This window comes from Conger conger, chromosome 10 (genome assembly GCF_963514075.1).
Source record: "Conger conger chromosome 10, fConCon1.1, whole genome shotgun sequence".
In the NCBI taxonomy this organism is placed as follows: Eukaryota; Metazoa; Chordata; class Actinopteri; order Anguilliformes; family Congridae; genus Conger; species Conger conger.
The window spans coordinates 3,377,024-3,389,675 of NC_083769.1; the positions used below are offsets into that span (position 1 = coordinate 3,377,024).

General features: G+C 41.4%; 1 protein-coding gene across 1 annotated transcript in view; it reads right to left on the reverse strand.

Annotated features, from left to right (window-relative positions):
• The window catches only part of LOC133138578 (deleted in malignant brain tumors 1 protein-like), a gene marked incomplete at its 5' end in the record, with an annotated part of 212,986 nt that overhangs the window by 156,580 nt on the left and 43,754 nt on the right, over positions 1-12,652 (reverse strand). The window contains 2 exons of the mRNA XM_061257458.1: positions 2,297-2,610; positions 9,788-9,794. Of these exons, the coding sequence (XP_061113442.1) occupies positions 2,297-2,610; positions 9,788-9,794 (321 nt within the window). The remainder of the gene's footprint in view (positions 1-2,296; positions 2,611-9,787; positions 9,795-12,652) is intronic.

Sequence of the window (12,652 nt, forward strand, 5' to 3'; positions counted from 1 at the left end):
GCATTTGGGGGTTAGGTGTCTTGCTCAGGGACACTTCGACACAGGGATCGAAAAGGCAACCCTCCGACTGCCAGATGACTGCTCTTACTGCCTGAGCCAATCAGATGACTGCTCTTACTGCCTGAGCCAATGAGACGACTGCTCTTACTGCCTGAGCCATGTCGTCCCCCATGTTGCCCCTGTCCTTTGTCCCTTTGCAAACAAACAAGCCCACCAACAGGAAGTGTATAGACATGTACATACTGTGCAGACGTTTTAGGCACCCTAGACTTTATTATATATATGGGTTTTTTTTTAATGTGTGTTAGTACAAAATAATTTGAGATATCCAAATATTCATTTTCCAAAAGATTAAATTTTACAGAGACATTTTTGTATTTAATTTTGAAATTTTTAACATATTACTATAAGCAACTGACTACTTTTTACATAAAAACTTGATCAAAGCTGTCTGAGATCAGAAGCAAGGAGCCAACCAAAGTCTGCAGAAGAACTGTGGCAAGTTCTCCAACATGCTTGGAACAACCTCCCTGATTGTCTTAGCCAACGCTGTCCTGCATTTCTATATCTCAGAGAAGTGAAGCAGTTTTAACAGCGAAGGGTAGTCACAAAAAATATCGATTTGATTCAGTTTTTAACTATTCTGCCAAATTACTCAAATGTAATGTAAAATGTATAGTACGTTTATTTACGACCTTTCATTGAATTAATTTTGAAAGAATCTTATCTGTACAGAATGCTATACAGGTGCCAAAGACTTTTGCACAGTATTGTAAGTGCGCATGAAACCAACAACATCTCGCCCAAACCAACAGTGTCTCCTTGAATTTCAATGGGCTGTAGGAGTACCTACATTCTACTCGCCTCGTCTTACAACCACTGTAATCAGTGGGACGTGAGGTTGAGTTTCCCTGCTGTCCGTTATTTCCTCGCTCGATTCAGATTAAACTTCTTGGCTGGCTAATTGCTGGGGCGTTATTTATTCCCTTTCTTCTTTAACTCTTCCTCCTCTGTGGTGAATTCCTGATTTAATTCCAAAACACCTTATGTTTTCATAGTTTAACACCAACCCAGGACCAACCCAGAATTACTAGGTCTCAGACAACTTCAGAACTGATTAACTTGACATTCTACAGTGAATGGCATATGCATGTTCAACTTTTGGTGAGAATATATTCAGTTTAATTGCATGCAAATGGAATCAAGATTTGGAAACAATATGTGAAGAAAAAAAGAAAAAAAGAAATTGACCTGGGAACTGCTTCTTGACTCACTTAAATTTCATAGTTACATTTAGAGCATAAAAATGCACAATCCCCTCCCACCCTGTTATGAAGACTGCATTGACTCACTGTTGGACATGGAAGATGCTGTAGGTTGGGTGATGGCTAGGCTGCCTGTAAAGGAAGCAGATATAGCTTATTAGTGTCCCACAAGTAAAAGTCATTTGGACGTAAATAATGGAGACAGATTTTTTTCACCAAAAAATATTCTTTCATTTTAGTTCCCTAGAGCATAGCAGTCTCAGGCTGCATGCACTTTGAAAATTGTTCAAAACAAAGAAGAGATGAAATGTCACTAAAAGAATGATTGGGTAATAGGCACATGTAGTCTTTGGAGGGATGACATCACTGCATATTATGGATGGAGATGCACTTTAGCATAGCCAACAGATGGCATACTACAAATGCACACACCAAAACATTGACTGTGCCATCACTTCATACCACAGCCCAGGAATGTGAGTTTCATCATCCTTTATGTACATTCAAATCAAGAGGGTTCAAACAACAAACTCTCAGAAATGCAAACTTCCCAGTTTAATTCGAGGATACATTTTCTCAGAATTTAATGCTTGATTTGAATATTCATGCATTGTCAGACAACTTCAGAACTGATTCACTTGACTTGTCCCTGGATTAATGTAAACAAGCCCGTTCAACTTTAGGGGTAAATTTAGAGTAAAAAAAAAACACAATCCCCTCTCATCCCTGTAATAATGACTGCATTGATTCACTGTTGGATGTGTAAGATGCTGTAGAAGGGTGGAGCTCAATGCATAAGTTGCTTTAGAGTGACTTCAGGTGCAATTTCTTGTATTAACTTGCAAAACCGTTGAAGCTAATTCTGGCAGGTGGTGAGATACTTTTGTATTGAAAATATCCATTAGAAAATCATGAATTCAGAATGCAGAGAATGGAGTGATATTTTCAGTTGTATGTGAATACATCAGTGGAAATCAACAACCATTAAAACTGCAGATCTCTTTGTAACACAAGTGTGCAGGGATTCCTACCAGAGCAGGTGACCCCGGCGTCTTCATAGTGTTCACAGTTGTGGGTTCCCCATCCACTGTGGCTACAATGATCCAGATAACCTTCAGAACCAGAACATCCCAGGTCATCCAGTGTGATTGGGCCGCTACCTTCCCCAAAATGGGCAGATGCAGGAGCATCTAGAGCCACCCCACAGTCTAGCTGTCTGCAGACCACATGGGCATCGTTCAGACCCCACTCGTCATCACACACTGTCCCCCACTGTCCTGCGTAGTACACCTCCACCCTTCCAGAGCAGCGGTCAGTGCCGTTGACCAAGCGCAGTGAGAAGGAGCTGCCTGCAGTGGACACACATTAAAGAGAGCCCATGATAAAAAGAGACCAAACAACAGTTTTCATACAACTAAACAAACACCCACTCTACCTTCATTTCATGCCATCGCCCACATATGTGAGTCTCAGCTGTTTCAACCTCGTAAGCTTTTGCATTTTTACTTCCGGTTTACCAGGGATTGGCAAGTTTTTTCTTTGAAAAGGCTGCCAGTTCTACTGATCTAGTTTCACTAGCTCTGCGAACCCCTTTGTGTGAAACTTGAGGATTATTGATTGCTTTGTTGACTCTCGCTTTGCCCTGTTTATTTGTGTGCTGTTTGGATTTTGTGTATGACCAGAAAACAAAAGGTGCTAGATCTCCATAAGAAAAGCATATATTAAAGATACCCATTCTACATTTATTTCTAATGTTGCCATTATGTATTTTTAATTAGATAAATGTTATTTTTGTTTATACATATGTAGGGACCACAATCCGCTCCTACAAGGACAGCACCTCTCATTACCATCGCCGCTCCTACAAGGACAGCACGTCTCATTACCATCGCCGCTCCTACAAGGACAGCACGTCTCATTACCATTGCCGCTCATGCAGGGACAAAACGTCTCATTACCATCGCCGCTCCTACAGGGACAGCACGTCTCATTACCATCGCCGCTCCTACAGGGACAACGCGTCTCATTACCATCGCCGCTCCTACAAGGACAGCACGTCTCATTACCATCGCCGCTCCTACAGAAACAGCACCTCTCATTACCATCGCCGCTCCTACAAGGACAGCACGTCTCATTACCATCGCCGCTCCTACAAGGACAGCACGTCTCATTACCATCGCCGCTCCTACAAGGACAGCACGTCTTTTGGATCTAATGCGTATGGACTCACTAAGACAACAAACATTCGGGCATATTTTTTTATATTTGCTTTGCCTATCATTTGAATGTATTGTTAGGCGTATATATGTGTGTATGTATGTATGTATGCATGTGCGTATATATGTGCGTATATATGGACGTGAGTTGATTTGCTGTCTTTTGCGTATGTAATTACAGAGTAAAACTATGCTGGTAGTCTCTCTTTCCCCAGCTAACACTCTAACACTCCCACATTTACCTTTCCTTTGTTCGAAGGACACGTGCACACACACACACACATACCCTACTAACTTACCCTACTAATTTCCCGTTAGTTCATCTGTTCCTTGTTTGTATGTTTGTTTCATAAATATATTTCTTAAACCCCGGTGTCTGTTTTGGCATCACATAGACATGAGAGCCGAGTTAAATCAGTCTTTCAAAGAACTTCCAACCTTCAGGTTATCGGTATGTTTTAATCATTGATATTGGTTATCTTAATTAATAAAAATACTAAATTTGTGATTAGATATTTTGGATAACAGCAATTTTATGAGACGGATTACTTTTTGCAGTTATACTGCTACACTACATTAATTGGCGCCCCGGTTTCGTAGAGAGTAAAATCCCTACATTATTTGGTGCCCCGTGTGAGGAAGACTAGCTGTGGCTCAAATTTCATGTCTTGTGAATTTTCGGCATTCTTTGGCTTTCTCAGCTAAATAGCCATAAGTGCGATTTTCTGAAACAACCGCTAGATGTCACCCTTGTACCATTTTTGAAAACCTGCATGAGCAGCTTTCTCAATACACTGCCCCTTCGTAACATTGTGGCATTACATTCGTAATCTTACATGGTAGTCTGTTGATTGGCATTTACCTTTAGGTATAATATATATTATCAATAATAATAATTTCGTTGCTCTGTACTGTGCAATGACAATAAAGCTACTCTATTCTAATAGTATTATTAACCGTACTGTATTATTAATAATTACTTGATCAAAGTAATTTTAATAATGAATTTAATCGAGCTCAGGATGAAAAGCATTCACATTCAGATGCGATTTCAGTCTCTCCTTCCCCAAACAGGCAGACTAGTGCAACTTCACATGGTCTTCGTGTTGAGGAGTTAGAGGCCATGGCGAAGTATGTCGACCCATTTGACCCCCAAGGACTCAGAATTTAACATTCAGAGTTACTTGAGAGAAGTTGACTACTGTCTTTCAGATCTGCCCAGGTTTGTGAAGCATTGGTAGCTGAGTAGCTGCCACGGTTTGATCAGGCGACAGTCATGATCAAATCTGTGGAGGTTAAACATAGCCGTACAGAACGACCAAAAGATTTCTCCCGTCTTAAACATGCCTTTTTCCAGGGCAGAAACGGACCAGGCTTGAAGATCAAGCTTTCAAATCCCTTTTTCTGTAAATCTGCACCCCTGCGTCCAAACTCATGTTTCATAGTTTTCAAGGGGCCAACACTCAGCCCTTGAATTAAGAAATGCAGCCCAAATGGTCTGGGACACTTTAAGGATTGGAATTGGAAAGAAGGAGGGATTGGAAACAGCTAAGCATGTTGTTCCAATCAAACCCACTGGCACTTTCCAGGTTGCCCCAGGTCTAATAGCTTAAAACAATGGCATGTGAGTAAGGTCCCAGTTAAGAGCCACCGTGGTCGCTTCTCAGCGGAATTGGAGAGAAGACCAACCAGGTAGGCCCAAGCCTGAGAGTCACCAGCATGACTCTGATAGGGAAGACCCCTTGTCTGAAGAGAGCCTCTTCAGTTCTTCTGAGGACAACTAAAGCCTAACCTTTGTTCAGTAGTGTGTAGGCCTTGAGTAATCTGGTTAAGTTATCTGGTGTTGTTCAACCTCCGTTAAAAGACATTGAGCAAGACCGATTGATAGCCGTGGTTTCCTGACAGGCAGACTCCCAGCTGAAGCTTTGACCACTTTCTTTTGCGCACCTTTCCCACCAAAGGGGGGTGGCGAAATAAACTGGTAGTTTAAAGCAGTCACTTGCCTGTATGCCAGCAGCAAATGCAAATCGTAAGTAGGTACTGTAAAGTTAAATGCGACACCTGTTATAACTTGTAAACATTAATTGCTTCTTTATACACCTACTGAATGTTGAAAGTTATTGCATGTAGGAACTACAGTGTAATCTTTATCTTAAGTATATTGCCACACCCCAGTGTGCCTTCTTATTCCACCTCTTCCCCAGGTAAGACAAGACCACATGTGAGCTTACCTCATCGTTTAGAAATGAGACCACCTCTCCATTTCCTTTCAGATGACACAGCTATAAGGTTAAGTTTGGATACAGGAAGCTGTCCTAATTTGAAAATGTCCCCTCATATATTTCAGATGACAACCCTTGTCAGCAACCTGACTGAAGGGACTAAAATAATTGGTCAGTCAGACCCCTACATCATCTGAACATTTTTGTGGCTGGGTCATTCCTGTTGGTGCTCCACCTTCTGGACACCATCCAATAACTAGCAAAACACCTGAACTAACAAAACGACTAACCCTTTCACGAAGGTTTCTTATGTTTTGTGACAATGTTTTCACTGTTCAACCTTAGTGTTTCACATTGTGTTGTATTATGTGTTTTAGACCAGTTTAGTTAATTGTTGATAAATGTCTGGATGTTTGTCAGTCAATTGTGAACTGTGTTACCGACCCAATGTACTTGACCCGTGGACTGGGAACTGACTTTTATGCTCTCAAGGAACACTGGCTTCAGCCACATCCTGAGACCACAGGGGGGATGTAGGGACCACATTTCCCACAATCTGCATGACGTCTAGCTCAGTTCAGCCAATCCCGTAATGGCGGGAGCAATAAACTTTCCCTGTATAAGAGAACGGCACGCTCTTGGGAAACCCCTCTTCTCAGTTCTTTTTCACGCACCCTGTTTCAGCACTCTTCTCTTCACCTCACCTTCTCCGAGACTCGGACAGAGGCTGAATTCTGCACAGAGCACCACCAGGCTTCCATAGAACACCCTAACACACACACACACACTGTCCTTACACAGAATACAATAACACACACACACACGCTGTCCTTCCAAAGAACACACTACTAACACAGACACACTGCCCTTCCACAGAACACACTAACACACAGACACATACACACTGCCCTTCCACAGAACACACTAGCACACACAGACACATACACACTGCCCTTCCACAGAACACAGCACTAACACACACACACACACACACACTGCCCTTCCACAGAACACGTTACGTTATGTTAAGGTAGTCCATTGTGTGCGATGATGACCTCCACTACTGTTTGTGGGTCCTTTGATGACTGTATAGTCCAATTGCGATATGCACACTGTCTGCCACAGACAGGGCAAGTGAAAGCCTGACCTGATGGGACAGGTGCCAACATGGATGCCTGTCTCCTCTGGCTTCTTGCCAGATGATGTTCAATTCTGTGCTCCTCAGCCAGCTGTACTCCTTGTTGACAGAGTCCATGCCAGGAGGAACGATCTACAGCAGCAGCTTCCAAGGAAGTAGGCTTTATTCCCACACCTCTTTAGGGAGGTCTTTAGTTGGTCCTTCAGCCTCTTATTTTGACCCCCTGCAGAACGACGGCGTAGGTGGAACTGGCCATACAGGGTCTTGCGCGGTAGGCGGCTGGCTGGCATCCTGATAACATGGCCAAGCCATCTCAGTCGGTGGTGCTGGTTCTCTGAAGGACCACAGAGTGTGGAACACAATCCTGCCAGGTCACTTTTAAGATGCGTTGGAGGAACTGGAATGACTCCATCATCTTTAGATGGCGGGAGTAGATGGTCCATGTCTCACAGCCGTGGAAATGCATATCGCCTCGTAAACTGCAACTTTGGTATGTAGATGGAGATTGCTGTTATTGTAAACTATTTTCCGCCCAAAGGAGGATGAGGCCTGCTTGATCCGGTTTTGGATGTCCTATCAAAGCTGCAGTCTTCTGAGAGGATGCTTCCAAGTATTTGAAGTGTGGAACGATGGTAAGTTGGGAATCTGTGACGGAGAAGACAGTTGGTTTCTTTGGGGGTTCTGATGACCACTGGCAGAGGACTTCTGGTGTGTGCGCCACAAGGGCACAGTCATCAGCATACTGGAGGTTGACTTCAACCTGAACTCAGAGTCCACCCAGTCTACCTTTCTCTCCCTCCTTTCTTCTTTTGACCTTACCCTCACACTTTCCCTTCCCACCCACAAAGCAGGCAACCTTCTTGACCTGGTCTTCACAATGAGCTGCACAACAACCAACCTCTCTGTAACACCACTCCAAATATCTGACCACTCCTTCATCTCTTTTTCTCTTCCACTCTCCTCTAACACCCATCCATCTCTCCCACCATCCACTGTCAGTGCAACCTATAGCACCTGTCTACCTCCACCCTCTCGTCTGCAATCCACTCCTCCCTACCATCCGCGGAGTCTTTCTCTCGACTGTCTCCTGATGATGCTGCTACAACCCTCATGTCCTCTCTCTCCTCTTCCTTTGACTCTCTGTGTCCCCTCACCACCAAATTAGCCCTACTCTAAAAAAAAAAAAAAAAACCTACTCTTGACCCCTCTGCTCTGAACAACTACCGGCCTGTCTTTCTTCTTCCCTTTCTATCTAAAACTCTGGAACCGGTGGTCTGCTCCCAACTGTCCACTTATCTTCTCCAGAATAATATCCATGATCCCAACCAGGCTTCAAGAGTGGCCACTCCACTGAGACCGCCCTGCTCACGGTCACTGAGGCACTCGACCTGTTGGCCACCTTCGATACAGTCAACCATGAGATTCTGCTCTCATCGCTGACTGGGATGGGGTGGTTTTCCTCCTACCTCTCTGGTCGTTCCTACCAGGTGACTTGGAGGGATGCAGTGTCTGACCCCCACCCCCCACAAACTAGAGTCCTGCAGGGCTCCGTTCTTGGTCCTCTCCTCTTCTCTCTGTACACCATGTCTCTTGGTTCTGTTATCTCTTCCCATGGCTTTTCTTACCATTCTTAAGCCGATAACACTCAACTCTTTCTTTCGTTCCCCTCCAATACCCAGGTCACCACACAGATCTCCGCTTGCTTGGCTGTTATCTCACCTGGCAGTCGAGCTGCTCGTTCACATCTGTTTTCTGTTCTGGTTCCTCAGTGGTGGAATGACTTGCCTACCACGGTCAGGGCAGCAGAATCTTTCCCCCTATTTCGACGCAGACTAAAAACACACCTTTTGAAACTGTACCTTAGTCCTCCCCCCTGATCCCCCCCTTCCGATATTCCTCTTGTCTAACCCCCTCCCAAAAAAAAGAAACAAAATAATTGCACTTACGATGACTGTATTTTTGTTTAGAACGCCACTTCATGTGTATTTCACTAGTTAAGGATGTGATGCATTAACTTGTGGAAGAACCTATGCACTTGTAATTCGCGTTGGATTAAAAGTGTCTGCCAAATGACTAAAATGTAAAATGTAATGTAAACATTAGATAGCAATAATGTATCCCCACTCCACTATCTAAGCAATGGTACTAATGTTAGCCAACATTACTAGCAATAATGCATCTCCACTGCAATAATGCATTCCCATTGCATTAACATTAGCTAGCTAGCTTGCTAGTTTCAAGATGCGCTATATTTTCACAAACGTGTGAGTAGGACGGGGTGTGATTTTGGATAGGCTGTCCAACAGGGACTCCCGGAACTACCAAGAGAGGTGTCTGGCATATGTATGTTCAACTTGAGGTGAGAAAATATTCTGTTTGATTGCACATGAATGGAATCAAGATTTGTACATTCAAGTATCATACATTCAAGCATCAATTTGACCTGGGAAGAGCTTCATGACTCACTTCAATTTCATAGTTACATTTAGAATATGAAAATGCATAATCCCCTCCCACCCCTGTAACAAAGACCACTTTGACTCACTGTTGGACATGGAAGATGCTGTGGATTGGGTGATGGCTGGGTTGTCTGTGAAAGAAGCAGATAGAGCGTATTAGTTGCCCACTGGAGGAAGTCATTTGGGACAGCAGTGCAATGCATACAGTCATGTAGATATGGGTCAAGAGCTTCAGTTAATGTTCACATCAACCATCAGAATGGGGTAAAATGTGATCGAAGTGACTTTGACCATGGAATGATTGTTGGTAGTTGGAATGAATTATGAAGAAGAAGAAGAATTAGAGAAGTTTCTGCTGGAAGTAGGTGGCATTTGATGTTTGGGAGGCCATCTTTCAATGAGACATTAAACCATGACAATGACACTCATTGCAATGACTAGGTGGTTCCCCGTGTCCTGGCTAAATTTCCAAAGTGGCTCTCTCAACCTATCACCTAATCATCCCGATTTAATTTGCTAAAAATCATTATCTCCCTCTCCAATCTGTGGCATTTGTTTGGTGTAAAAACTGTTTGTAAAATAAGTTTTCAGTCTACAATTCGATACACAAATGCAAGTCCCTGTAAATATATGTAATCTTTTTGAAGAAAGCAAACAAACTTGCCGTTATTAACTTTAATAATCAACAAATCATTAACAAATGACAACACATTTGTCATACTAGTTTAACCCTCACAATTGGTATGTAGTTCATTTATGACATGTAAAAGTGATTACAAATGAGTTGTTCAACATTAAATAATGTTAGTTAATATGCAGTAACCATTTGTAAATACCAATGAGTAGAGAGTAATGCAAGCTCACCTAAAGTAGAATATTTGTAAACAAAGTATAAATAATTCAGCATGTACAAATGTCTAAGCGATTTGTGGACATTTTCAGTTGTTTCCCTAACCAGTTTCTCATCTGACCTGTAAATGTATTAATTAATAATGTACTAACCATTTACAAAGCTTTTTGCAGCCCTAATCTAAAGTGGGAACTGTTCTTAACTTTTTTATGCAAGGCATAACTTTCTCAGTTTCTCACCTGATAAGCACGATCAAGCAAAGACACAAAACACTGAAATGATGACTAATTATATTGAATGAAATTGCAAAAAGAATTCAACTAAAAATCACTTGAAATTAAATGAAATTAACTTTTTTGTACCAAAGTTTTGGTAAAATAAACCTTCCCATGATAAGCATTTAAACATGAAATTATCCTAAACATAACAGATAAACTGTATATTGCCAATCAACTGCTGCCCCCACCCAGCACTCACCTGTTCAGCTAAACATGGTATGCCCTTCAACAGAACATCCCTGTATTGTTATGTACGGTTCCAAAGACCCAAACGCAGACCAAGGGATATTCAAAAACATTGTCCTCATTTCAGTCCAAGTCACACGCCAAGAGATCATGAGACACAGTGCCAGATCGAGATGCAAAAGCAAAGTCGTAAACAAAAGCAGGGGTCAAGAATCCAGGAAATCAGGAAGCTAAGGTACAAAAGGGCTAGGCAAAAACAAAGTTGACGAAAGCAGAAATGAAATCAGAACCAAAGGAAACAAAACTAGAGGGGAAGGCATACTGGAAAAAACAGGCAAAGGGTTGTCTTCAGGAATCTCAAAATAACAAGCTTACTCGTAATCGGTACTGGAATTTGATCAATGTTCTGACAACAAGTATGACTGAAGACAGGGCTTAAATACACGAAGGGAAGAGACATACTAGGCGTGGCAAGGGAGTGAGGAGGGCTTAACAAATACATAATAGGCGAGGAACATGAATGGGTAGTAATACAAGCAGGTGAGAACTACAGAATTACAGAGCAGAATTGAAACTGGAGATAACGTTAGCATGTTAGTTCACGTGATTAAATTCTAATTACCCAAAACTAGTGACTGTTAGGTAGTTAGTTAGACAGACAGTTAATATGTGTTAATGTGTGTTAATATAATTATTATTATTGTACAAAATCTATGATAGTTATTATTAGTAGATTAGTGCTATCTACAACATGAATGGAGACAAAGCAGGAAGTAAGCGAAAGAAGACTGAGAAGGATTCATGGGAAACCGGAAAATTCTGAATAGTGAATCACACAGACAGGGAAGTGACTCTCAGAATACGTTAAGACACGGACATCACAGGGGAAGACGAATGCAATGAAATATGAATGAATAAACAGAGCACCAGACATGAATAATGAAAAAGAATAAATATTCAAGAATAACAATATTAAACTAACAGACAAGACTCGGGAATATTACACCATCAGAATGGGGAAATTTTTTTATTTAAGTTACTTTGACTATGGTAGCAGGCAGGGTGGTTTTTGAGTATCTCAGATAACTGCTGATCTCCTGGGATTTTCACACACACACTAGTCGCTAGAGTTTGCAATGAATGGTGCAAAAAAACTAAAAACAAATCCAGTAAGCAGCAGTTCTATAGACAGAAACACATTGTTAATGACAGACGTCAGAAGAGAATGGCCAACGCAAATAACCACACATTACAAAACTGGTATGCAGAAGAGCATCTCTGAACACACAAAGCATCATAACTCTAAGTGGATAGGCTACAGCAGTAGAAGTCTAGAAAATAAGTCTAATAAATACCTAATAAAGTGCTCATAGAGTGTACATTATAAATCAGTTTACACAGTGAATGGTTGTGTAATAAATGTATAAATGTGTACAAATTTAAAGTAGGTACAAAGTAAAATAGGTGTAAAGTATAAGGTTTATCCTCGTGAGTCTTTCTAACCGAACTACACTGAACATGGGTCTGATACGTTGCATCTCCTGTTCTTGTGCTACATACAGATACTTTGGTACAAAAAAGTGAATTTCATTTCATTTCAAGTGATTTTGGGTCAAATTGTTTTTGCAATTTCATGCAATAAAATGAGTAATCATTTCATTATTTTGTGTCTTTGCTTGATCGTGCTTATCAGGTGAGAAACTGAGAAAGTTATGCTGTGTATAACAAAGTTAAGAACAGTTCCCACTTTAGATTAGGGGCTGCAAAAAGCTTTGTAAATGGTTAGTAAATTATTCATTAATACATTTACAGGTCATGTGTAACAGATTAGAAACTGGTAAGTGAAACAACTGAAAAGGGTAGTCCACAAATATAATAGACATTTGTACATGCTGCATTATTTATACTTTGTTTACAAATGTACTACTTTAGGTGAGCTTGCATTACTTTCTACTCATTGGTAACATTATGTAATGTTGAACAGCTAATTTGCAAATCATTTGTACGTGTCATAAGTTAACTACAAACCAATTATGAG